At 56.5% G+C, this 26259-nt stretch overlaps 2 protein-coding genes across 11 annotated transcripts; one reads left to right on the forward strand and one right to left on the reverse strand.

Moving 5' to 3' along the window:
• Nucleotides 1-103: 103 nt before the first annotated feature.
• Nucleotides 104-9013, reverse strand: TAF1C (TATA-box binding protein associated factor, RNA polymerase I subunit C). Of its 10 annotated transcripts, XM_059905556.1 has the most exons (15): nt 7055-8854; nt 6239-6462; nt 5080-5161; nt 4801-4898; nt 4636-4725; nt 4467-4540; nt 3604-3842; nt 3391-3507; nt 3177-3294; nt 3019-3090; nt 2740-2875; nt 2440-2583; nt 1765-1939; nt 1540-1677; nt 104-1462 (listed from the first exon to the last, which is right to left on the reverse strand). In XM_059905556.1, the coding sequence occupies exons 2-15, from the start codon at nt 6374-6376 to the stop codon at nt 600-602; spliced, it is 2484 nt and encodes an 827-aa protein (XP_059761539.1). In that variant the 5' UTR covers nt 6377-6462; nt 7055-8854; the 3' UTR covers nt 104-599. The 10 variants fall into 10 exon arrangements, with proteins under 10 accessions (XP_059761539.1, XP_059761540.1, XP_059761533.1 ...); XM_059905557.1 differs by lacking the exon at nt 7055-8854 and adding an exon at nt 8872-9013 and having other exon boundaries at nt 3177-3507; nt 6239-6377; XM_059905550.1 differs by lacking the exon at nt 7055-8854 and adding an exon at nt 8872-8961 and having other exon boundaries at nt 3177-3507.
• Nucleotides 9014-13617: 4604 nt separating this feature from the next.
• ADAD2 (adenosine deaminase domain containing 2) lies at nt 13618-19291 on the forward strand. The gene is made up of 10 exons (XM_059903773.1): nt 13618-14077; nt 16867-17007; nt 17363-17410; nt 17498-17623; nt 17705-17855; nt 17933-18100; nt 18175-18404; nt 18500-18743; nt 18980-19100; nt 19187-19291. The coding sequence occupies exons 1-10, from the start codon at nt 13618-13620 to the stop codon at nt 19289-19291; spliced, it is 1794 nt and encodes a 597-aa protein (XP_059759756.1).
• The last annotated feature ends 6968 nt before the right edge of the window (nt 19292-26259 follow it).

Here is a 26259-nt window from a genome sequence, read left to right on the forward strand (position 1 = left end):
GAGCCACAGAGCTGCGGAGGAAGCGAACCTGACGCGCTGAATGTCTAAAGCCAAGTAAGGGGACGCAGCCTAGCCTGAGAAACTTGATCGTTCAAAACCAGGCTCAGGTGACAAGTTTATTCAACCCCTAAACGTGGGTCCAAAGTGCCTCCCTCTACAAAACGTTAGGTGTGTGTGTGTGTGAAGCGGTTTCTAGCACCATCTAACACCCAGCAGCGGAGCACCGGCAGGCTGGGCAGCTCACTTCACCGTCACTGGCCACGTCCCCGGGGGCCCGTGCGTGGCGGAGCCCTCGGCCGCCTGGAGCCCCCGCTTTCCAGCACGACACTGTCGGCTGGAGGGGATCCTGGCGACACTGACCTTCAGGACGGGGCTCCCAGGACTTCTCAACGTGCCCCTGGGAGCACGAGCTACAGGAGAAACGACTACCGTGTCCTCCTTCCTCCAACGTGGACTCAAATCGCTTCTGAATGTCTCCCGCAGTCACGAAGGCCTTCAAAAAGCAGGAAGGTCTGCACCCTGGCCCGTTTCAACCACAAAAGGCACAGCTTATCCAGGACAAAGGGCTCCCTGGAGGTGGGGGGCAGCTTCCCCGGGCGTCAGAAGCCCATGCGGGGCTTCTTCCAGTGCGGCTGAGAGCCGGAGCGGACGGCTGCCCGCTGCCGGGAGGGGGTGGCCCGGACGCTGGAGGCCTGGGAGGAGGGCACAGAGGCAGCCCCCGGGGCGTCCCCTCGGAGCGGCAGCTCAGCCATGTAGTCCCGGAGGGTCTGCTGCCGCTCCGAGGGGACGCCCCGGGCCCACAGCTCCTGGGTGAACTCCTGGGAGGGCGGGGTCACTGGGGGCTGAGGCCTGGCCTCGGGCAGTGTCCGCTCTGGGCTGGGAGGGGGGCTGGCGGCGTCTGAGAGGTCTAAGCGGCCGCTGAGTGAGGAGAAGGTGCTGGACAGTTGAGTCCGGCGCTTGTGCCGCTTGGGCTGTTTGCCGGGCCCCGAGCCGCTGCCCCGCCGCCTCTCCCACCAGGCCGCCGCCTGGCCCTCCCAGGCTGCCTCCAAACGCTCGCTGAGCTCGTCCTCGGGGCCTGGCTCGGGGGCGGGGGCCCGCTCTTCCGTGGGGAGCAGGCCCAGGTCCCTCGGCTGCAGGAGACGCCCTTTGGCCATGGCCGTGCGAAGACCCTCTGGCGCTTTGCCCTCTGCCTTCTGAGGCTCAAAGCAGCCCAGCAGGCGGCGGTGGGAGAAGGTGGGTGCAGCCCACACGGGGGGAGCCGGGGGCACCTCCAGCAGGGCCTTCAGCCACCGGCTGCAGGAGGCAGTGGCCTGGGGGGTCCAGGAAGCCGTGGGGGCAGGAGAGTCAGGCCCGGGCTCTCCCTGGAGGTGGAGGCGCTGGTGGAAGACGTCTCCAGCCGCCGAAAGTTGGAAGAGTGACAGCACCGGCGTGGAAGTGGAGGGTGGGATGGCGGCGGCCAGACCTGGAGGTAGAAGGACCGTGACCCCACAGCCTGGTGCGGGTGCGGCTCCTCAAACCCACTCCCCTGCCCCAGCGCACCTATGGCTGGTGCTTTCAGACGTTCCTGCAGCCGCCACTGACTCTTGGGCTCCAGCAGGGGGAAGGCAGAGAGGGAGTCGCTCCTGGAAGGGAGAGACTGGGGGGGCCCTGCCAGCCGGGGCGTGGAGGCCCCCTCTCCTGGAGGAGGGACAGACAGCTGAGGCCCTGCCCGGGCCCGGCCCCGCCCGCCCTCCTGCCCGCCTCCCGCCCGCACCGGCCCCTCACCTGCGACGTGCAGCAGCTGCAGCTCCCCACCCTGGCCCGCCAGGAGCAGCGGCCGCGGGAGGCCTGTGCGGGGCGGGGGCAGCAGCTGGGCCAGCAGGGGCGCGGAGGGGAGGCCGTGGTTCCACTTCAGCAGGGGCACCAAGGGGAGGCGCTCATCCACCAGGTAGAGCGAGAACTGGGGGCCCAGGAAGAAGACAGAGGGGACGTGACTGAGGCGTGGGAGAGAGGGACGGGACAGGTCCCCCTGGGTGGCCCCCTCCAGGGCCCCATGTGGCTCTCAGGGTAAGTCTCAGCACTCCGGGACCGGCCCTGACCGCCTCTCCAGCTTCAGCTGCCCAGCCCCGCACAGGAGGCACCCCCGAGCAGGTGGCACCGTCCCCTGTCCTGATGGCCTTGCTGGGAGAAGGGCTCTTGAGAGAGGCTTTCACCCAGCCTCCCCCAACCTCACCTGACCCTGGCACATACGCCCGAGACACACCCACTAACACCCAGGGTCCTGAGGGGGCGGGGTGGAGCCAGACCTCCTCTCCCCTTCCGGACACGGGGGGACTGTCCAGCTCTGGCCACTGCCCCCCACGCCCATGCCCTTCCCCCTTCCCCAGCAGCTGTCCAGGACCGTCTCCATTGACCGCCTGAGACGGTGCAGGACGGAGAGGAGGGGAAGGTGTCGCTCACCTGGGTGCAGATGAGGTGGAGCGTGGGGTGCAGGCACTCGGGGCCGCACTCCCCCAGGTACTGGGTGAGCAGGACCCGTTCCCCTTTCTGGCACGATGCTTCTGCCCCTCCACGAAAAAGCAGCAGACCACAGCCCGGCGGGCCCTGGGGGACACGGCCAGGTCAGCCAGCCCACGGTCCGCCATGTGTGGTGCCACCTGCTGCAGCTGGCCCGGGGCTCGCTGGCCCTGCAGCTCACCACGCCCTCTCGGGGGAGGCCCCCCACCCCATCCCCGCCATGGACCTGCTCTGCCCCCTCACCTGAGTGTCCACCATCTTCACTCCGGTGCGATCACCCACAGTCAGCACTCGAGGGTGGGCAGTGAAGTCTGCCCAACGCCAGGGAGAGGGGTCCCGGAACACAAGGGTCTCGGGGTCCTTGTAGATTTGCCGCAGCCTTGGGGAGACAGGCCAGCCATGGTGGGGAGACCGGCTGATGGGGGGAGACTGGGGTGACCTGGCCTGGGGTCCAGGACATGGGCCGGGTTCTGCGGGAGCTGCTGGTTGGGGTGGAGGGTTTTTATGGGGAAGGGGCGTTACCCGTCCTGGGGAGTCCACAGACAGATGGCTCCGGAACGGCTGCAGATGGCCAGCTCTCCAGGCAGGTGAGGGCTACAGGGCACACACGTGATGAATGCCAGGCCACCCCCTTCTCCCACGCCCATCTCCACGCAGACCAGCCTCAGTGAGCCCCTCACCTGAGGCTGATCCCTGTGGCCCCCTTCTCGACCTGCAACACCTGGACAGGGGCCGGCTGCCCCTGCTTACTGACCTTCCACAAGGCACAGTGGTAGTCAGAGCGGACAGCCAGCAGAGCTGAGGGATGGAGAGGGTGAGGGTCAGGGTCAGGGTCAGGGTCAGAGTCAGGCAACAGGTCAGTGAGTGGACGGGGGAGGTGTCTATGGGCCTTACCTTCTCCCTGCACGGTGCGGGTCACCACCTGCCGGACAGGTCCCCGGAGCCGGATATGGCCAGGGCCTCCGAGAACCCGGGGCTCACTGCCTGGGGTCAGGCTGACCTTCTGGAAGTCTGGGCATCTCGCTAAGGATAAGTTCACGCGTTATGGCCACTCAAGGCTCCCAACTTCCCGCCTGTCCCTAGAGCATGCCCAGCGAGGGAGGATACACAGCCTGTCCAGGGCGCCTCCTGCGGGGTAGACCAGCTGCCCAGCCCTGGGCGTCCTGCCGGGCACCCAGGCCAGCGCGCCCCCAGTGAAGGCGTCGTCCAGGAGCAGCTGCTCCCAGCGCAGGGCCAGCTCCTCGTGCAGCAGCTCCCCCAGGAGGCTCGCCACCGACGTGCTGAGGATCGGGCCCCCAAGGATGGAGAACCGGCGCTGGCGGTGGCTGAGGTAAGCCCAGGGACAGCTGGGGGCGGGAGGAGGAGGGTCAGGCTGTGGCTGATGGGGAGGAGGGCTGGGTGCCATCCCGAGGGAGGCCAGGCGTAGCAGACGCATTCTTCATCACCCTAGAACTTCCTCCTCTGGGAAACCAGCCCACCCTGTTCCCGTGCTGCAGTCACACGATCCAGGCCTGGCCACGTGGAGTCCGCCATCGCCCGGCCACAGGGATCGGCTCACGATGGGCATGACACCCAAGCCCAGCCAAGCCGACCACACCGCTCCCGGGACTTGTGCTGGCGCCTCAGGAAGGACACTAGCCCTTCCCCTGGAATCATAAACCACCTTGCTGCCACCTGGAAGCAGCCTGTCGAGGAATTAAGCCAAGCAGAGGCAAGAGGATGAGAAAATGAAGAGCCCTATTAACACCTGAACAGCTGGATGCAGCCGTGCCTGCAGCGCATGAGCTTCCGTTCTTTTCTCCCTCACGCGGCCTGTGCAGCTGGGAGCTCTGCATGGGGCAGCGTGGCCCGTGACTGCACGGGGCGTGTGGAAGCAACCTGATGGAAACCAGCATCCAGGCCCTGGTTCCCTCCACAGCCCCACCACCAGCTAGGCATACCCATCCCGTCCTGTCTCACTAGCCACTTGCCCCCAGGGCTGGTGTCCACCGAGGTCCTGGAGCAGCCTCTTCACGCTGACCACTGTCTTCTTCTTAGAGCGGCCCTGTGTGGAGAGGCCTCGTCAAGCTCACACGCCCTAGGGCTTACCCCGATGGGAAGTGGGGAGCCCCCTCTCCCGGCTGGCGAGGGGTTACTCACCCGTGCTCCCTCCAGTTTGAAATTCTCCAGCATCAGCTTCCCCAGGGGTGCAAAGGCTATGTCCCCATGGTCCCACAAGAACCGGCTGAGCTGCAGGAGGAAAGGAGGCCAGGTCACTAGGCACAGCCCCGGCCGCGTGGCACTGCGCGCCGTGGGGCCGCTTACCTGCTCAGTAACGTCCAGCACGGCTTGGGGCTGTCTACGGAACTGGTAACCTCCCCGGAAAAGCAGATCCTGGGCGGTCACGCCAGGGTCCCAGGGATCTGAGGGAAGAGTGAGGCCGCGGAAGGGCCCGGAAATGGAACCAGGTGTCCTAGGTGCCTGGAGGTGCCAAGGGCCCTGTAGGGCAGAATCAGCAGGGAGAGGAAAGGCCTCGCGCGGGAGCTGGGGGAGAGGAGCAGCGGGGAGCAGCTTGGGAGGGGGCCCCAAGGCCGAGATCCTTACCGGGACCAGGAGGCAGCAAGGGCAGCGGCCCAGGGGTGTCCGGCTCCCAGAGCAGGCCCTTGGCCACGTGCGGCGCCACGTTCTGAGGAAACACAACCGTGGCCACAACAGAACAGTGAGTGTGCGCCGGGCCAGGCGCTGCCACCCACTCTTTTATTAACTCATTCAATCCTCCCAAGGCACCGGCCAAACTGGTACGATGGTCATCGTCACTTTAACGATGAAGAAAATGGAGGCACAGCGAGGCCGTCCCTTGTCCCAGGCAGCAGCCACTAAAGAGAAGGGCTGGGATGTGAACCCAGGCAGTCTGACTTCAGTCTGTGCTCTCGACCTCCAGGCTGCACAGGCTCTCGCAGGAGCCGCTGGCCTTTGAGCCTCACTTACACTCAGGAGACCTTGTGGTCACTTACTTGGGACACCCACAGGCTGCTCCATCCCACTGCGGGGCTGGCCTGAGACAGCTCAGCTCCACACCTGGGGACGGAGGAGCGAGGCTCCCGCAGGGGCGGGTCTGATGTAAGCCCTTCCTTGTCAAGGGAGCCCCTCCCGCCCAACGCCAGTGTCTCTTTTAAATTTCTCGCCCACTTGCCTCTGCCGGGCGTAATCCTCGGCCAGCCTGTCTCCAAGTGGCAGCCAGATGGCTTAGGCTTCCGGGGAAAGAGCCGGCGTCCTTCGTGTCCCAGGAGATCTCCCCTCCCCTCCCCACCTCACCCCTACTGTACGGTTTCGGCATCCTTTCGGTTTCGCTCAGAGCTGTTCTCACTTTGTAATGATTTTATCCTTTGGTCTATTCACTGTCTATTCTCACTCAACCTAACTCTGTTCCATGGGGCAGGGAGCGCATCCGACTTACTCACTCTGGATTCCCAGGGCCTGGTAAGGCACCTGGCACATAGTAGGAGCTGTTCAGTGAGTATCTGTTGAACAAATAGAGGAAGAAAAGACGGGGGCCAACAGCTCCTGCTCAGTAAATCCTCTGCGGTTGGCAGGGCATCCTAGGTCCCCAAAGGAGGGGATTCTGGCTCAGCCTGTGTCTTAGCAGATTTGTGCCAATGCCACCCCACCCTGCACTCCTGCCAACTGGTGTGAATGCTAGGATAGGGGGGCCAAGGGACGGCACCCACCCTGCAGCCACCAAGGCTCTCCCTGCCATCCTCACCTCAGGACCTTGGGGCAGGGACTCCGGCAGGGTCAGCGCGTCTCTCCAGCTGCACATGAAGGACACGTCAGGGACATCGCTCAGACCAAGGGGGCCAGTCGTAAACAACGAGGGAGGGAGGGAGCTGGGGAAGTCCATCCTGGAAAACAGGAGCCACCCTGGCCTTCCTCAGAGACCTGAACCTGACAGCCACTTCCGGGGCTCCTGGGAGGGTGAAGAGTGCCCTAAGAGGAGAACAATTTCTTTGGGGAAGCAGATAACAAAGAACAAATGACTATGTCGCCTAATGCCTGACAGTAATAAGTGCTACGTTAAAACCAACCAACCAGCCAAGAGGGAGGGGATGGCGGTGGCCGAGGGGTGTGGTCTTAGCATCGGTAAGAAGGTGGCGCTCGGCATACCCTGAGCTAATGACAAGGCTGCTGGGAAGAGGGTACAGCAAGTGCAGAAGTTCTGGGGCAGGAAGTGTGGGAGAAACAACTGGGCAGCCATGGAACGAACTAGGAGGTGAGTGACGGGCCGAAGTCAGACAGGTGGCGAGGGGTCCGCTTCCAGCATGCTCTTATGTATTACGTTATAATTACACGTTCATAGACTACACACCCCACACTCTACGCTACGCTCCCAAGACAAACTCAAGTTCCCCAAAGCCAGAGACGAGTCTTATCTGTCTGCCTTCCCACTGTCAAGTACAGTACCTTCCAAAAAAAGGAACTGACTGTGTGTTGAATAATAATAAACTTATGTCAAAGGGCTTTGGTAAGTACAAAGTGCTCCAGAAGAAGAAACAGCCATATCATCCCTCTTTTTTGTTACCTGCAAAAATAAGAGCAGTGCCCACTTACTGAGCGCCAGCATCTGCCAGACACGGCACTACGTGTTTTATTCTTCTGTCCCGATTATGGAGTTCAGAAAACCGAGGCTCGGGAAAGAGCAACTTGTCGGAGGCCAACAGCCTGATCCCTGCCCTGATTCAAAATCCAAGTTCTGAACCACTACTCTCCCAGGCATCCAGAAGCAAACACCAGCCTTAGAGTCTCAGTTAGCAAAAACTTTCCCCCTCGGAACTGCAGCTGCATTGTATCCATTCAGTTTGTAACCTCCGGACATCCATGTACCCTCGGCACCTGGCAAAGTGCCCACCACACAGTAAATGCCGGTAAATACTTGCCAACTGAGTGAATGTGTGTTTCTTAGGGCACGTGTCAGCCTCATTCTAATTGTGGTTTATGCGTACAGCCTTATTTCTTCTTCGAGACTGCTCTCCAGGGGCAGGAACTGTATCTGATTCATTTCTGAGTTACTGGCATCTGGCTGTTGCTGTCATTCTCTTCCGTAGCAGGAGAGGACAGTGGCGGGAATGCGTCTTTTCACTGCAGGACCCTTTCACACTATCTCTCCACTTAAAAGGAACACCATTGCCCTTCCTACCCACCTACAAAATCCTCCTCATCCTTCAGATTTTCAGTCAGGAAGCCTCTCCCAGTTCTCCCAATCCTATCCCACAACACCCTGCATCCCTCCTCCAGAGCACACATTGCAATGTGTGATTAGATATTTAAAGGTAAAGCTATTTAATTCCAAACTGCTCTAAGAGTCCCCGTGGGGAAGAGACTTTATCCCCACTGCCTTGGTACTTACTACGTGGTAACAATCAGTACATAAAAACTGAAGGAACAGGGCTTCCCTGGTGGCGCAGTGGTTAAGCGTCCGCCTGCCAATGCAGGGGACACAGGCTCGAGCCCTGGTCCGGGAAGATCCCACATGCAATGGAGTAACTAAGCCCGTGGGCCACAACTACTGAGCCCGTGCTCTAGAGCCCGTGAGCCACAACTACTGAAGCCCGTGCGCCACAACTACTGAAACCCGCGCGCCTAGAGCCCGTACTCCTCAACAAGAGAAGCCACCGCAACGAGAAGCCCACTCACCGCAACGAAGAGCAGCCCCCGCTCGCCACAACTAGAGAAAAACCCGCGCGCAGCAACGAAGACCCAACGCAGCCAAAAATTAAATAAATGAATAAATAAATCTAAAATTTTTTTTAAAAAACAAAAAAACAAAAACTGAAGGAACAAATCCAGGAATGAATGAAGGAGCGGAAAAAGGAACCAAACAGCCTCAAACAAACGCAGGCAGGCTGAAGGCGCTGGTGGAGCCCACGACCTCAGAGAAGCCCCGAGACAAGACAGCCTCGACTTCCCGCCCTCGCCCTGGGCTCTCCCGGCCCGTTTAGACCGCCAAGCCTGCAGAGTCAGTCGGGTCTGCATTCATGCCAGGCCGGGCACGACAAAAAGTGCGCCTGCAATGGGATGGGAGAGGGGATCCGGGCGGCCCTTCCCCTCAGACATCTACTCGCCCACTCCCTCCCTATCCACCTCTTCCCACTCCACCTCCAGGCCCCAGAATTTCAACCCAACAACAGCAGAGGTCTCGCATCAAGCGCCGTGTGCCAGACAGCTGTTGCTACCACGCTTTACATCAGTGGGACGCTCCCCACTCCATGAGCCAGCGGCTGCCAATAACCCACTTTGTAAAGACTGGGCGACTTGTCCCAAAGCCACAAAGCCTGGGGCCCGTGGACTTGAGCAGAGGGACCTGCCTCTCTGTCCCGTCCGGGCGGCGCGCGCACTTACGTGGCCCCGGCCGTGCCGTGCTCGTCTGGGAAATGAACCTCCGCGTGACGCTCGCCTGACCCTCGTGCCACGAGGTAGCCCGAGCAACCTAGCTCCGGCGCCCTCGACAGGACCGCCCCACAACGGCGTTTACCCGTCTCTTGGGCTGGGCCGGAAGTGCTCCCTGGAAAGCAGGAAGTCCCGCCTCCCAGCCTGGCCTCACGGGCGCTCCAGAGCGCCACCTCCCGGGCGGAGGGGGAATTCGAGTGCAGGCGGCGCTGTGGGCAGTAGAAATCAAATGCCTTCAAATCCCAATAGTGAAGTCCAGGTTGACGGGCGTGCGAACCTCACCTCTGCTTAACTAACTTCCTACTTTACAGGACTGTTGCATTAATTCACTCAACAAACACTGAGCACCTACTATAAGCCAGGCACTTTTTTAGTCAGTAGGAATCCTACTGACTGTCTTTATATCCTGTGAAGCAGGCTTTCCAAATAGGAGTACAGGTACTGCTGGGAATGCATGAGGCTTTCCCAGTAGTCAGGCAAATACAGCTTTAGGCACTGGTTCCCAGATTCTAGCATGCATCAGCATCAACTGGAGGGTGTGTTAAAACAGAGTTTCTGATTCAGTGAGTCCGGGGTGGGACCTGATAATTTGTATTCCTGAGTTCCCAGGTGACGCTGATACTGCTTGTCTGGGGGCCAATCTTTAAGAGCTACTGTGCGATCATAAACATTACCCTTATCCAGCCCAGTAGTTCTCAGACCTAAGCGTGCATCAGAATCCCCTGGAGGGCTTGTTATAACCATTTGCTGGACCACACCCCCAGCGTTTTCAGGTTCAGTAGGTCTGGGATGTGATCCAAGAATTTGCATTTCTTTTTTTTTTTTTATTCAACTTTTTTTTTCATTTAAATGAATTCCTCTTAGAATTTAGTCCCAGAAAAAAACTTTCTCCTTACAAACTTTACGCTGCTTTTTTTTTTTAGAATTCCACATATTACTTATTTTAAATTTAATTCCTTTTTCTTTTAATTGGAGTAAAATTGCTTTACAATGTTGTGTTCGTTTCTGCTGTACAATGAAGTGAATCAGCTATATGTGTACCTATATCCTCTCCCTCTTGGACCTCCCTCCCACCCCCACCCCCATCCCACCCATCTAGGTCGTCACAGAGCACCGACCTGCGGTCCCCGTGCTATAAACAGCAGGTTCCCACTAGCTATCTGTTTTACACATGGTAGTGTATTTATGTCAAACCTAATCTCCCAATTCGTCCCACCCTCCCCTCCCCCCCCAAATTTGCATTTCTAATGAGTTTCCAGTGAGGCTGATGTTGCTGGCCCAGGCACCACACTTTGAGAACCATTACTTTAAATTAGAGTCAATTTCCAAATTCTTGGCTTCCATCCATATAGATTTTATCTGGGAGGTGCTTGGCTTCGGATGGTTCGAGCTTTTTGCTCCTCTGTGGAGTGTTGCCTGAGATGAGTGCCGAAAAAGGGGGCTATTCCAAAAAGCAGAGTCCCTGCAGGAGAAAGTTCCCGTAAGACTAAGAAAAGCAGGCTCAGTAAGAAGTAGTGATGGAAGGGTTCAGGAGAGGGGCCGTTTATATATTATATTTTTTCAATTCTTTCTTTATTATTTTTATTATTGTTATTATTATTTTTGGCTGCGCGGCATGCGGGATCTTAGTTCCCCAACCAGGGATCGAACCCATGCCCCCTGTAGTGGAAGCAAAGTCTTCACCACTGGACCGCCGGGGAAGTCCCAGGGGCTGACAGTATTGTGTTCGTTCATCTGAGTGCTGGTTACATGGCTCTGTGCCGTGTGTGGAAATTCATTGAATGATCCGTGCACTTTTCTGCGTGTATGTTATACTTCAGTAAAGAATCTTTTTTAAAAAGAAAAGGAAAAAGGAAGAAAACTGCTGGCTGTGACACTTGATGTTACTGAGACTTCAACCTCTAGGTCAGCCTTCTCAGCTACCTTAGAAATAGAATCCAGAAGTCCCTCTACGAGGGCAGGGATTCTTCTGTCTGTGTTGGTCACTGACGTATCCCAAACAGCTAGAAGATGCTTCATGCATATTTGAATCAATGGAAGAGGTAATGAATGAGATGGCTCTTCTGAGAAAGTATCAACACATTTACTTAAATTGAAAAAGCTAAGTCAGCCTGTTTCTGATGAGAAGTAATTCCATTTTAGCTGAGTGCTTTGTCTATGAGAGTAAGCTTTGACGATTAAATCATTTGGAGAGTGTTTTTCATAAATGGAATAAGCTAAGTCTGCATCTCCATGGTTTTGGTGAAAACATATTGGAAAGATGATTATAATATATAATAAACTAGAAATTGCACCTTTTCGTAACTCCGTGTGACTAAATAATTGGGGGATACATAGTCTTTCAAAATTATTTTAGGGGTATGTATGCCAAAAAAATTGAAGGCCTTTTATACTAGTTTCCTATTGCTGTTGTAACAAATTACCACAAACTTAGTGGCTTTAGACAACAAAACATCATACAGTTCTGGAGGTCAGAAGCCTGAAATGGGTCTCATTGGGCTAAAATCAGGGTGTCAGTAGGGCCGTGTTCCTTTCTGAAGGCTGTGGGGAGGCTTCTTTTTTTTTTTTTTTTTTTTTTTTTTTTGCCTTTTTCAGCTCTGAAAGCTGCCTACACACCTTGGCTCATGGCCCCCTTCCATCTTCAAAGGCAGCAATGGCCAGTTGAATCTTTCTCACAAGGCCATCTCTCTGATTTTGACTCTTCAGTCTCTTTCTGGTTTAAGGACCCTTGTGATTACATTGGGCCCACCAGATAATCCAAGATAATCTCCCTCTCTTAAACTCAGCTGATTAGAAGCCTTAATTCCATCTGCAACTGTAATTTCCCCTTGCCATATGATGTAACATAGTCATAGGCTGAGGCGATCAGGATGTGGACATCTTGGGGGTACCATTATTTTGCCTCCCACATCACTATTCACATCACCCATCCAGCTTCTGCTTGGGGAGGCCAATTCCATTTCCTCCTTCCTTCTTTCCTTTCTATAAACAAGCTGTCAGGTTTCCTCTTGTTACTGATATATACTTAACATGCAGTAAAGTGTACAAGTCTTAAGTGTACACTCATCAAGTTCTTACATACATATAAACCCACATAACCACCACCCAGATCACGACAGAGAACATTTCCATCACTCCAGAAAATTCCCTGGTGCCACTTGCCAGTCAATACCTCCTTGAAGAAATTACCATGATTCTGACTCATCACCACAGATTAATTTTGCCAGCTCCAGAACTTTATATAAATAGCATCATGTGAAAGATAGTCTGTTTAGTCTGGCTTCTTTCACTCAACACACATATGTGATTGTGAGCACAAAAGTAGCTTGTTTATTAAAAAAAAAAATATTACTGAGTAATAGTCTATTGTCTGAATATATCACCATTTGTTTGTGCAGTTTCCTGCTGGTGACGTTTCTGGGTTTGGTGACTCTGGTGAAGTCTTTGTGGATTTGTGTAGCCATCATTCCACTACTGAACACCTGCTATGCTGTCCCTCTACTAGGTATAATTCTGCTCTCTGGGCTTCACACGAAAAAAACCCCATAATTCCTGATGCCAATCCTTGAAACGTTTGGGAGTTTGAATCTATGCCGCTCCCCTCAGCTGCTCTTCCCGAGTCAAATGTTACTGGTTCTACCAGCTGCTGCTCCTATGCCTCCGTATCCACACTGCCCCAATCCTGGCTAGTGTTCTCAGACCCAAAGGTAGCAATCAGCAGCAGCAGAAAGAGTGACAAAGCTTACAGACTGTAAACTGAAAAATTGGTCACGTTTTCCCATTCACTGGCTCCAAGACTGTTAAAATTTCCAACCCCTTCAAGCAACTGTGTTGCATCGTAGCAGGCCATGTGTAACTCGTCTTCATCCCTAACTTCGTTTTATTTTTGTTATCTCTCCTTCATCCCTAGTCCCTCATCTTAACGAATTGTTGTCTTGCGATATTTTTAGGAACCAACCCAAAATCCCTTCTGGAAAAAAAAAAAAAAAAAAAAAAATCGGGGGGTGGATGGGTGGACGGTACCAAATGAGTAATTTTAGCTAGAGCACACATGGAGCACTTACAGTTGGTTTCAGGAAGGCCTACGGCGAACAGTTCTTAAATGTAGGTCCTAAAGATTCTGTGGGGCTGCTGCAATTGAAAACACCTTCATTTATCGAAAGAGGACCGACTTTCCGCCTCCCCCTGCCCCTACGCCCCCTGCCCCTACGCCCCCGCCCCTACGCCCCCGCCAGGCTCAATTAAGCAGCTGGGGGCAGGCTGGCATGACGTGGCGTGATTTGGGAGGCATCCTAGGACGGGAGCTGGGGTGAGGTGCTGGACTTGGGTCCCCAGACCCCTCCCCTGATCTTTGCCTCCCCAATACCAGGCAAGGGCCGAGAAGAAGTTAATGCGAGTGCACAGTGCCCCATCCCCACCTCCCACCTGAAGCCCCGCCCCCCGGAGGTAGGCTGTTGGCCAGGTGGCCACTCAGTCCACATCCAACGGTCTGGGAGACTGGCCTTCCCATTGGCTGGGCACACTGTCGGCCACAGCTTTATGGGCTCTCATTGGCTAGGAGCGAGGTAGGAGGCGGAGCTCTCCATGCGCTGTCTGTCGTGCCACGTGCTCCCCACGCGCGAGCTCGCTCTAGCATGTAAAAGGGCGCGGGTGGCGTGAGAACGTGCCCACTGTCCTCTCGCGTCCTCGCATCCGGCCATGGCTTCACAGGCCAGCGCAGCCCTGGGCATGGACACCGGGGCCCGCAGGAAGACCCGCCTAGCGGCGTCATTGCAGATCAGCCCCGGGCCCAGCCCCAGGAGGCCTTCGGCCAGCCTGGGCCCAGACCCCTGGGAGACCGCGCCCTCTCCCAACTCGGACGACGCCGAGCAGGGCGGGCAGCTCCAGGCCTCGGCGACGGGGCATGGTGGGCCCGGGGTGGGGGCCCGTGCCTGGGGACTGGGGGCAGCCCGGGCACGGGACGACTCGAGGGGAAGGATGGGGGGGTCCCCGAAGGTCTCCTTTCCGTCCGCAGGGCCCGCCGGGGAATTCCCGGCGGCGGCCAGACAGCTGGGCCTGCAGCTCAAAGACCCGCCACCGGGCCAGGCCGTGGCCTTGCTTACTCAGTGCGCGGCCAGTCTGGGAGTGTCCCTGATCTTCCGAGAGGACCAAACAGCAGGTGAGGCCCAGGAGGCTGGGACGGCCGTGTGCCCTGGGCCGACCCCAAATGAAGCAGGAGATCTGTGAGTTGGGCCTGAGCCTGGTGCCCGATGGTAGGCCCTGCTGTGAGCAGCGTGGTGCCAGGAGCACCAGGTACATCAGATTTCTAACTGGCAGGTCATGGCCACATCTGAAGCTTGGGTTGGTTAAAGGACCTGCCTCAAGCTACCCCAGCCTTTCGGCAGGCTTTTTTGAGGGCCAGTTACATACAGTTAGAGTTGCCATGCCGGCACTGGAGAGGAGATACCTGAGTGAGGGCCAGCCCCAAAGTCAAAGACATTATCAAACACAGCTTGATGATGGCAACACTGCAAAGAGATGTAATCATTACAATCCTCCCCCTGCCCTCCCCAAGAGCAATACACCAGGTCCTAAATTCAGGTTCCCAACTTTAAGCCAGCACATTCCCTGCTTCTCATGAGGCAGCAAGAGAATCATCCCTTAAGCTTTTGGGAGCATTTGTAAAACCTCCTAGGAGAACCCCAACGGAACAGCTCAAAAAGAGATAATGTGTAAAAAATCTACCCGGGATTTGTTTTAATCAGGTATGGTAAGACAGCAGTCGTGAGAATGACTGCCGTGAAGGAAGAAGTAAATACAGATCCCTAGAAACAGGAGGCACAGCTTGCCATGCCGGACCATGTGGGAAAGGATGGGGGTGGTCAGGAGGTAGAGGAGAGGGGAGAGCACAACCCAGAGCCTTTATTGGGGTTTTCTTGGGACAGAATGGTTGAGGCAGGGTAGGAATGCAGAGTAAGTTTAGGATTGAGGAAGGCAAGACAGTAAGTTTAGGGGTTGGGGGTTGGTTCCTAGTTGTCTAGTACCTGACCTGGGGGGTGATTTAGGGTATGGGGAGTGTTGGCTTGTGCGAGAGTTTGGTGGTTGGGGTGTGAGCTCTGGATTCGTTGGTTTCTATATGAAAGGGCGTGCTTGCGGGGGACTCATTTGCTATGTCCAGGAATTAGCTAGCCCTGGGAGGGTCGGTCTCTCCAGGATCAAATCTCCAAGTGCCAGAGCATCAGGAATACAGAAATAAGGCAATCGATTCAACAGCAATGATGCTAGCTAACATTCGTGAGTTCTGGATGATGGGCCAGGTGTTGTTTGAAAGCCTTCAGACAGTAACTCACTGAGTCCTCACAAGTATTCCTCGAGGGAGCACAATACCGTTACCAGCACTTCACACATGGGGAGACTGAGGCCAGAGAGGCCGTAGCCGAGAGGGGGCAGTCTGCTTTCAGAGCCTGTGCTGAACCACTGGGTAATATTGCCCCTCCCTTCTGCCTAAGGTCCCCCTTTCCACTGTTTACATGCGTAGGCATATTTTCAGTCATTTTTATTTTTTATTTTGGTAAAATTTCAAAGGATAGTATAAAAGAACTCCCCTAAACTCTTCACCCAGATTCTGCAGTTCACATTTGCCACACTTACTTTGTGTATGTCTCTCTGTCTCCCTCCCTTGTATATATTTATATATAAATATCCATGTTAATTTGTCGTGCACAATCTGAACACTGATTTACTGTTCCTTAAACACTTCAGTATATATTTCCTAAGAACAAGGACATCAGCTTATATAATTGCAGTACAATGATCGAATTCTGGAAGTTGAACATTGATATGATCCTATTAGTTAATTACCACTCACATTCAAATTTTGCCACTGGTCACAATAATGGCCATTTTTTCCCAACCCAGCATGACCTACCACATTAGCTCTTACACCTCTTTAATCTCCTTTCATCTGAACCATTCCTCGGAGTGTCTCTGGCTTCAGGACATTGATGTCTTTGAAAAGTAAGGGCCGGTTGTTCTGTAGAAATTCCATTCACTTGGGTCTGTTTCCTCAGGATTGGGTTCAGGTGATGCGTAACCAGCAGGAGCGCCTGTAGAAACCTCGTGCCCCTGGCTGTGCATCCCACCAGCAGACCTGAGATCTGTTTGTCCTACCCCTGGGATGTCAGATGGGAGGGCCTGACTAGGGTGGCGTCTGCCAGGTGTCTTCACTTCCCCCTGGGTGCGTCATCAGTCATCCGAGGGGGGCATCTCCAGATGGTGTGACTATCCTGTTCCCCAGAACATCGTCACCTCGTGGTTCTAGCATCCTTTGATGATTGTTGCCAGATTTAATTGTCACCCTGCTGGCTGCCGTGGATTCCTGATGCTAGCCTTCCTTCTGCATCTCCTAGTTGGCATTTTTGATGCCCTTTTAAAGTAGGTGAATCTCCGTGCTAGGGAGGGGTACTGAAATGTGGGTTCTCTTCTAAAAGGGAGACCTTTGGGCAACCAGTTTAGCAGCAGGTGCCAGTAAATACCGCGAACGGAAATAAATTTATGCCCTTTGACCAAGTGATCCCAGTTCTAGGATTTTCATGTCTCTGTTGTGTCATAAGTAACACCTGAAGTGGTAGTGTTTGGAAGATGACCCTTTCAAATATAGAAAAGAAATAGAGCTATGTGTTTGGGGAAAGACAGGGGACCTTCATCCTGGGAACAGTGTAGCCCTGCATGTGGGTCCTGGCACCACCTGGGCACACTACCTGCCCTTTGTGTGCCCCCTCTGTAAAGTGGGGTCATAGGGACCTATTTCAGAGGGGCTAGTGAGGACTCTGAGTGGGCATGGCCTGGGTGGAGGTCAGCAGGCCTGTCTCCTTGTCGTCCTCACTGGCAGGTGTCATGGCCCTTCTAGAAAGGGCCCACGATGAGGATAAGGTGCATGGTGCTACTTCTCAGCCCCTCCTTCCCCAGACCCCTGCTTGCCCTTCTCTGTGTCCGTGGAGCTGGATGGGGTGGTCTGCCCTGCGGGCACCGCCTACAATAAGCCAGAGGCCAAGCAGCAGGCAGCTCTGTCTGCCCTCCACTACATCCAGCGTCGGCTGGAGAGCCCAGGTACAGGGGCAGATGACCCAGGGCCCTGAGCCCCGGCGGGGGCGGGTGCATGTGTGTGGGGAGGGGTGAGTCGCTGCGGAGACCATCTGGGCATCAGGACCCGGCCCGCAGGGAGCTGGGGGGGGGGGGGGCGGTGTGAGCTGACCCCGGCCCTAACGTCCTTTGAAGGACGTTAGCAGTCCCTGGGGACAGGGACTGCTGGGGGCAGCCCAGGAACTTTCGGCTTCTGGAGGATGACCCCCCCGCACACACACATACACCGCTTGCCAGTGGGACTTCTTGGATTCCTGAAGGGCACAGGACAGGAGGGCAGACCCCAGCACCTACGGCAACCCGCCCCTTGTCTGTCTTCCAGAGACCCCAAAGACCCCCAGCCGGCCTCCACTCGCCCCCCTGAGCATCGGTAGGTGGGCCCCCATTGACCTGACCCCTGGCACGGGAGGGGCGTGGCCTGTGGGCCCCCCACCTCCGCCCTCTCCCTCACCCGCAGAGAACATCCTGACCCACGAGCAGCGCTGCGCGGCCGTGGTCAGCGCCGGCTTTGACCGCCTGGTGGACGCGAGCTCGCGGTACTGGGCCTGCAAGGGGACTGTGGCCGCGGTCATCCTGGAGAGAGGTAGGGCTGCCCTGCCCCTCACCTCGGGAGGCCCCTGGGCCTCTTGCTTCAGTCTAGTCATCTCTGCCCCCTTCCCCGCAGAGGTCCCGGGCGCCCAGGGCCACGCCAAGGAGATCTACCAGCTGGTGGCGCTGGGCACCGGCGGTGGCAGCTGTGCCAGGTGGCTGGACTTCTCGGGCCGACAGCTCCACGACTGCCACGGGCTGGTGGTGGCCCGCCGGGCCCTGCTGAGGTGAGGGGTCGGGGGGACCCTCTGCGGCCGCCCCGGGCGGGCCGGGCCGCCCCAGCTGCCGCTCCCTCCGCCCCCAGGTTCCTGTTCCGGCAGCTCCTGCTGGCCACGCAGGGGGGCCCCAAGGGCAAGGAGCAGTCTGTGGTGGTCGCCCAGCCGGGGTCCGGGCCCCCCTTCGCCCTCAAGCCCCGGATCTTCCTGCACCTGTACGTCAGCAACACCCCCAAGGGAGCTGCCCACGACATCTGGTACGTGGCGCGCCCGGGGAGGGCCGTGTGGGCGCGGGTGGGGAGAGCGGCCCTGAGCCCCGCGTCCTCTGCAGCCTCCCGCCAGCCTCGGAGGGCGGCCTTCCGCACAGCCGCCTGCTCCGCCTGCAGGCCCACATCCAGGGGCGGCTGAAGCCCGTCTGCTACGTGGCCCCTGCGCTCCGCGACACCCACGTGGCCTGCCTCTCGGCCAGCGACAAGCTGGCACGCTGGGCCGTCCTGGGGCTGGGCGGTGCGCTGCTGGCCCACTTCCTGCCCCCCGTCTACGCCAGCAGCCTGGTCGTGGGTGAGGCCCGAGGGCGGGAGGGCTGAGGCGGGCTGGAGCAGGGCGGGGAGCGTGGCGGAGACTCAGGCCTCGTCCTGGGCCTTCTGCCCCCGCAGCCGACCCCTGCCAGAACACCCCGGCTCTGGACAGGGTCATCCACGCCCGGCCCGGCCTCGACAGGGCCTTGGGGCCGTGCCTGCCGCCCCCCTACACCCGGACCACGCTGCACCTGTTTGAGGGGCCCTCAGTGGCCCCCTCCGACCCCCCCTCCAACACCTGCCAGGGCCTGAGCCTCAACTGGAGCCTGGGGGACCCTGACGTCGAGGTGGTGGATGTGGCCACTGGGCGTGTGAAGGCCGAGTGAGCGGGGCCCAGGGGCGGCGGGAGGGGCGCCTGGCGGTGGGGGTCCCCGGCCCCCTGCCCGTGGGGAAAGAGGGAGCATCTAGCCGCCAGCCTCTTACCGGTAATGTGACCCACCCCGTGACCCCCCCGGATTGTCACAGCGTGGAGGTGGTGTGAGGGGCGTGGAGCGGGCCTGTTAGTTTTGTCCTCCCTTGCCCTCCCCCGAACTTCGGTCCCTTTCTCTCCATCCCCAGCGCTGCCCTGGGGCCTCCGTCCCGCCTCTGCAAGGCTGCCTTTCTCTGGGCCTTCCGCCAGACTGCCCGTGCTCTCGGGAAGTCCCACCTCCTGGCCTTGAAGACCTACGAGGCAGCCAAGGTGAGCCGCTTCCCTGCCCCGCAGCCCCCCTTTCTCCTGCACCCCCAGCAGGCATCCTCTCTCCACCGGCTCATCTCCCGCCCTAGGCTGGGCCCTACCAGGAGGCGCGCCAGCAGCTGTCTGTCCTCCTGGACCAGCAGGGCCTGGGGGCCTGGCCCTCGAAGCCACTGGTGGGCATGTTCAGAGACTGAAACAGACGTCCGGGCCCGAGGTCCCTGAGCCCAGGCGGAGCCCGCTGGAGGAGGGCAGTTTCTGGGCGGGGGCGCGGGGCGGGGGAGGGTGGCGCCCGGGGGCACAGGGTGAAGCTGGGGGTGGGGGGAGGGCCTGGCGTGCTGGAGAGGTGGGGCGGCTGCATATTCGGGCTTGAATAAAGAAGCTGTTTCTGGCGGTTCCGTGTGTTGTCGGCTTTCTGGCGGGGAAGAGGGGAGCCGTAGCCCCTCGGTTTGCGAAGGGAGAAGCCCCTGTGGTGGCCAGGCCTCGGCTGGAGCCCTCCTCACAGAATCACTGCGTCGTCGTCCAGCCTGCGCGCCTGGGGGCGGCGGTGTGGTGTCTCGGGCGGCGGGTGTGGGAGCGTGTCCTCCCTGGTCTCCTTCCTTTCCCAGGGCTCGCCTGGCAGGGCAGGGGGAGAAGGGTGGCACCTGGCCAGAGGTGGCAGCCACGAGGCCCGTCGAGGCAGCTGGGTCGGCCCAGCCGCTGCCGGGAAGGGTGGCTTTGGGAGGAGAGGTGGGCCCCGGGCGGGCGGCAGCCCCAGATCCTGCCCTCCGCGTCCTCTGGGTTCCCGCGAGTGGGTGGGGTAGCGCTGGGCGCCAGCAGGAGGCTCACGCAGAGCTGAGCCCAGGCTTTCTCCGGGCCGCCCCAGCTCTCACACCGGCTGAGGCTGTGACCGCCCGAGCCCCTGTGCCCGCCGGATGGGGGCTGCGTAGCCTGCCTCTCAGGCCAGGTGGGCGGGTCTCCTTCCTTCTCCTCGGGGGGCTGCAGTGTGTGTGGGGACTACCGGGCTCTCCCGGGACCTTGGGTGTGGAGGGAAGATGCTGTACACTGCACACGTGCACACACGCGCACGTGCACACACACCCGCGCACGGGCCTGCAGGCCTGGGCGCCACCCCAGCCTGGGCAGGGCCCGCTGAGCACGAGTACAGGCAGCTTTGAAGTCTGGGGACCTGGGGCCAGGGGGGGCTTGAGGACCACGCCAGCCCCCAGCCCCACACCCCGTGGCCGGACGCTCCCTGCTCCCCCAGCAGTTTCAGGGTTCACAACTACAGACTGCTCTCCCCGGTGGGCTGGGAAGCTGGGCCAGGCCGGAGCAGGTGATGGAGCCCTGAGATAGCATCCCCTCCGTGCAAGCCACCTCCCGGCCCCGGGTGTGTGTGGCCTCGGCTGCCGCTTAACCTCGGTGCACTCGGGTCGACTCATCTGGAGAAATAACTGGAAGGCCAGCCCAGGTGGCCTGTTCTCCTCCAGCCCATCCGGCCTCAGGCTGGGCTTTCCCTCTGCCTGTCCGCTGGGCCCGTGCTCTCTCCCTTTCAACCAGTGCCGCTGTCAACGAGGGGACGTGGGAGGGACGTGGTGGCAGAGGAAATAGCTGACAGGCTAGAGGCTCTGGAGGCCCTGCACCCGAGGCTTTACAGATGCTGTCATGTCGAAGAGGTAGATGCTATCGCTGCCCCGCTTACTGGTGAGAAAACTCCCAAGGTGAAGTTGGGTAGCCTCCAGAAGAGCACGCGGGGTCAGGATGCAGCCGTGGTGCCTGTCCAGGCACCTGACTTCCAAGCCCCTCAATCCCACTCACCGCCTGGGCTGCCACTGGAGTTGCTTCTGTGACCTTGGACAGAACCCCCGACCTCTTTTATACCGTGACTGGACCGTATGGTTCCAGGAGCTCCCTCCTGGCTCCGACCATCTCTCCTCTGCTCTTTCCTAACGGCCACGAGGGTGGGAGATGCAGCCTTTGCCATCGAGAGAAAGAGCTGCGGGCTGGCGGGCTTGGGAGAGGGCGGGAAAGGGGCTGGGGGAGGTGGGAGTGGCTGCCAAAGGCAGGACAGGTGTCCAGGAATGTGCATGTGCAAAGGAAGGGCAGAGGGAAGTTTGAACCCGGATGGAGGGTCTCCAAAGCCAGGTAAGCGCTGATTTTTCTTTTTCTTCTTCTTAACTGAGAAAACAGCGAGGTTATTTACCAGTGTTGTTATTTTAAAGAAAACAAACTTAGGCCAGCTTTGAAATAATGATTTCTCATGGTTATTCTTTTCAGGGATGGAGAGGATTTTTAAAACAGCCAAGCCTATTAATTAGCACATTTATTACACATTTTTCCCCCCTGGAGGGGATTTAAATTGATTTCCTTTTTGTCCTGCAATGGTGACTACATCCAGAAATATACCAGCCATTCCAAACGGCAGTTCTATGCAACGAGCCATTTGATATTCATTAATCACATAATCAGTGGGTAAACAAGTTGTTCAGAATGACATTAACTCTGCTGTGTTCTGCCCAGTAAGTAATATTTGTCCCCACGTTGCATAAATCTGCCTGGCCAATCCTCCCCTCCGAAGACAGTCCCTATTACACAATATTCGCTCAGTTCCTTTGACTCAGCTTATTTATGATTGCAGGGTGACGATGAAGGCTGCTTCTGAAACAGAGAGCCTGTTAATGCTCTTCTTGGACCGATCCCCTCTGGGTGAAGTTTTGCCAACAACAGCATATTTGAGCAGGGAGGTGACGTAACCCAGCCGGGCACAGCTCAAATGCCGCTTCCTCCACGACGCCTTTGCCATCATGCCCACCTTCCCTTCCCTGCAGCTCCAAGCTCCGGGGGTCTGCCCTGGACCCCTGCACGGTGCTGCCCCTCCCCGTGTGTGGTCTTCACCGCTGAGCACAGGTGTGGACCCAGCGGCCAAGGGGCTACTCCACCTTTCCAAGCCTCAGTTTCCCCACCTGGGAAATCGGTCCCAAACGCGTGGCCTGCAGGGTCATGGTGGGATGAACTGAGAAGTGTGCCGAGCACTGTTCCCAACGTTAGCAGTCATCGTTGGTGGCTGTCATAGGGCCTGGCCGCTCCCAGCTCCCGGAGGTCAGCCTCTTGTCTGTTTCTCTCCATCCCCTCCTTGAGGTCTCCCGCATAGAACATGCCCAACAAACAAGCGTTGAATGTAAAATGAATGAATGATAGTATCTTCTCTTTACAGGAGTGGGTTAGAGGGAAAGAACAGAAACCCTTTTCTAAAATACGGCTCTAGAAGACATTTTGAAAATTTCCATTTTATTGTGAGCTCTTTTTTGCTGACCTGTAGAAGCATTCAGAAAGACCTAGAGAATGTGGATTAAACCCCACCTGAACTCCTTGTGTATTGTCAGTTATAAGAACCAATAAGTCTCCTTTTGTTTGTCTGCTTATTTAATGAAGTCTGATTAGAGATTCCTGTCCTTGGAAACAAAATATTTCTAAGTGATATTTGTGGGTGTGTCCTAAAAATGTATAGTGTTGGCTCAGTTCATCTCCCAGATAAACTGCCTGCATGTAAATCCTTGCCTCGGGGTCTGCTTATGGGGGAACCCAAACATCTGGGAGAACCAGGGAAGACCTCCTCAGGGCTGGTGCCACGTATGGTTAGTCCCATCACCACTCTGCCCTCTTCCCTTCTAGGACTTATCACAGGCTCTGCTTGTCCTATTTATTTCCTTCTTGACTTATCCTCTCTACCCCACTCTTCCCCTCTACGCAGGTCTACAGGAGCATCTGCCTTGCTGACAGAACAATGCCTGGCACATGGCAGGCATTTAAGAAACACTGCCCCAGAAACTAACCATTGCCCTTCCAACTTCTGACTTGGCCACAGCCCAGGGGTTGGTGAGCCCTGACCCCTGCCACCCATCACCTGGGGGACCCTCCCACCTCCTCCGATATCCCTAGGTCAGCCCCAGCAGTCCCCGAGGCTAGACCTGCCCCAATACACCAGAGCAGCCGCTTATCGCTTCTTAGTACAGTTTAATGTTTCTCTAGGAGTTGCAAGGGGTGGGGGGGAGCCCCGGAAAGCTTAGTTAGGAAGGCGCCAGGTGAAATTGCTGAGTTTCCCAGGGGATCTTATTTCAAGCCAGTCATTGACCGAGTACAATAGAAGCCTTTGGAACAGCAAGATTGGCTAATTTTAGCTCAGGGCGCCCAATTTCGTGCTTTTTTCCCTTTGTCCCCCTTGCAGGAAAGGTGATTTATGAAAGTCATATGCCTTCTCTGCGCGTCACCTGGAGCTGGCGGCCAGGGAGGCTGGGCTCATGCAGCCTCAGCCGGGCTGCTCTGGACGGCCCCAGAGCCACAGGGCTGGTGGGGACAGCGGCATCCCTTTGTTTTATTTTTAACTGACATTGTGTTCCTGGAGGTGCCCCTTGGTTAGATGTCAAATGATGGATGAGCCCAGCACTGGGAGAGGGTCAGGAGGCTCAGAGCTGTGGGTGCTGCCTGCCAGCCCTGGCTTTGCCGCCTCTGACCGTGTGACCTGCCCCATCACGTCCCCTTCCTGGGCCTCCGGGTCCACACCCGTAAAAGGGGCAGGTTGGGCCCAGTGACCATAAGGACCGTTTAGCTCTGAGAATCTGTGAGGCAGGCGGTTGGTTCCCAGGCTGGCAGGGTCAGGAGGGCAAGGGACTGTCCCCTTCTCGTGGCACCTGGAGAATGAGGACCTGCTCTGAGCCTCGGGGATGGGGTCACCTGCCAGGCGGACCCTCTCTCCTCCTCACCGAAGCGCCAAGGGTCCATGCACTGCCGGCCATCTGGCATGTTCTATCCGGCCTGCATGGGAGCAGGGGTTAATTTTGTTTCTTATTTGAATGCCTTGGGCCCGGCCATCACTCTCCTGCTCTCTTTCTCTTTCTCACTCTCCACTCCCTTGCCAGCATTTCCTGGGGTCACCTCCCAAATAAAGGGCTTTTATGTCACCGGTGATGGCGCCCCCAGGTGTGATACCCTGAGAGGGACACAACCTCACGGCTATAGTGTGTGGCCAGGAAAGCACAGCCTCAATCTAAGCAAAAGGAGAGGGGATGGGCACAAAATGAGGCATGTTTTACTAAATAAGGAGAGGTCTATACTCACCCCAAATTTCCATGTCATCTATGTCGAAGAAAGGCTGTGGAAAGATCCAGATCACAGGAGGCTAAAGAGATAAGACAAGGAAATGCAACCTCCAAGCCTATGCTGGACCCTGTCCCAGACGGGAAAGTCTATAAAGGATATTATTAGGTCAGCTGACAAAAGTGGACCAGGCAGTAGATTAGATTAAAATATTGCATCCAAGTTAAATGTGCTGACATTGGTAACTGCATTATGGCTTTGTAAGAGAATATCCTTATTCTTAGGATCTACGTACCAAAGTATTTCCGGTCTCCTTGGGCTCTCCATCTTAAAACGGAGTTGGTTTACCTTAGAGCTTCTATTCTTTTACTTGGGGGAGGAGTCATAGATTCCTTTGAGAACCTGATGAAATCATTGAACACTGCACTCTGAAATGCACATAACGTACACGTGCTTTGTTTCGTGTCATCTCCAGAGATTCCCAAACCCCTTGTGGAAACTCTTGGCTGGGAATCCTTGGACCGATGGTCTTCTGATAGGCTTTCCAGTTACTACCTTCTAAAGTTCTGAAAGCAAAGTGCCATGATATAGTCATCTATTCTCAAATGGTCCAGAAAAGCATACTATATAGATAATAAAAAAATAAGAGAGAGCAAACGATAAAACAAATGGGGCCAAATGTTTCTTAAAAGGCGTACTGGAGTTGTCTATGTACTGTTTTTGTTCTTTGCAACTTTTGGTCAGTTTGACATGTTTCCCAAATAAAATGTTAAAAAATCAATTGTAATCATTCAACAAGTGATGCCCACCATGAGCATTTCGACAAGAAGAACGGGAGGGAGGGAGTTTAACGCCACTGGAGGGAGGTGGGCAGGGGGCATGTAGAGCCGTGCACCCAGGGGTGAGGCACCCAGGTAGATGCGTAGGCAGGTGGCGGGCAGCAGGTGCACAGAGATCTTCATGAACTCCTATTCAAACTTGAACTACTTGCTGATTTTTGCTATGGGAGCAATTCTGTGGATTGTCAGGAACTGTGGTCAGCTTTTCTTTCTCACCTCTCCCTGTTTCTTACCTGCCCCTCTCTCTCCATCGTATAAGTTGTAGCAATGAACTTCCAGAATCCCAGACTGTCCACGCTGGGAGGGAATTTAACAACCATCTCATCCACCTTCTCCACGGGATCAATGAGAAAAGGAAGGCCCAGTGAAATCAATTTCCATGCCCATGTTATACAAAGGGTTAAGTGTTGGTACCCAAGGACCCCAAGACCACCCTCCTTACTCTGTTCAGGGTGGCATGGCAAAGTGTTACAATCTTGTCTTGAATATTTTCTTTGAGGTCTTGGGCACTGTTTCAGATGAACCTAAGAGCTAATATACTAGAAAGAGTGTCCTGCTGGGAAGCAGGCTGCTCGGATCTAACTAAACGAACATGCTGTGTGGCCTTGGGTAGGTGGCTTTCCCTCTCTGAGCCTTCGTCTCTCCATCTTAAAATGCAGAAGTTGATTTACTTAACTTCTTGTCCTTTTTCAGAGGTCATGGATTCCCTGAGGGTTGATAAAATCATTGAACCCTTTCTCAAAGCTGTGCATTTTGAGACACACATAATCTCCAGACGTTCATGGACACCTCATGGAAACCACTTGCTTAGGCTGTCTTCTGATGGGCCTTCCAGGTGTCAATTTCTCCAGTCCTAAAAGCTATGAAAATAGAGCCAGTGGGTCGAGCCCCACTTGCATTGCGTTGAAGAATTAACCCATCCATCCTCAGTTCACTTGGGCTCAACTCTGGCTATAGAGAGGTGTTGAACCAACATTTTAAAGTTGCCTCTGGGAGCCGCATGAAAATAAGCTTAAAGGGGCCTTTGCTCTTTTGCCTTCAGCTGGAAAATTTTGACTTTTGGCTGCAATCATGCCCATTGGCCTCCGAGAAAAACAAGCTCTTCTGGGAATCGCAAGACTCCTTTCAGCCAATGGGGATGAAGAGACCGCCTAGCAACTCGCTGGTCATCCCCATCCCACCCAATCAGCATGAAGGAAAGGCGGCTCTGCCAGGCTAAACACAAGGAGGCCCATCCCCCGGGACGTCGCAGG

This window comes from Balaenoptera ricei, chromosome 19 (assembly GCF_028023285.1).
Source record: "Balaenoptera ricei isolate mBalRic1 chromosome 19, mBalRic1.hap2, whole genome shotgun sequence".
Classification (NCBI taxonomy): Eukaryota; Metazoa; Chordata; class Mammalia; order Artiodactyla; family Balaenopteridae; genus Balaenoptera; species Balaenoptera ricei.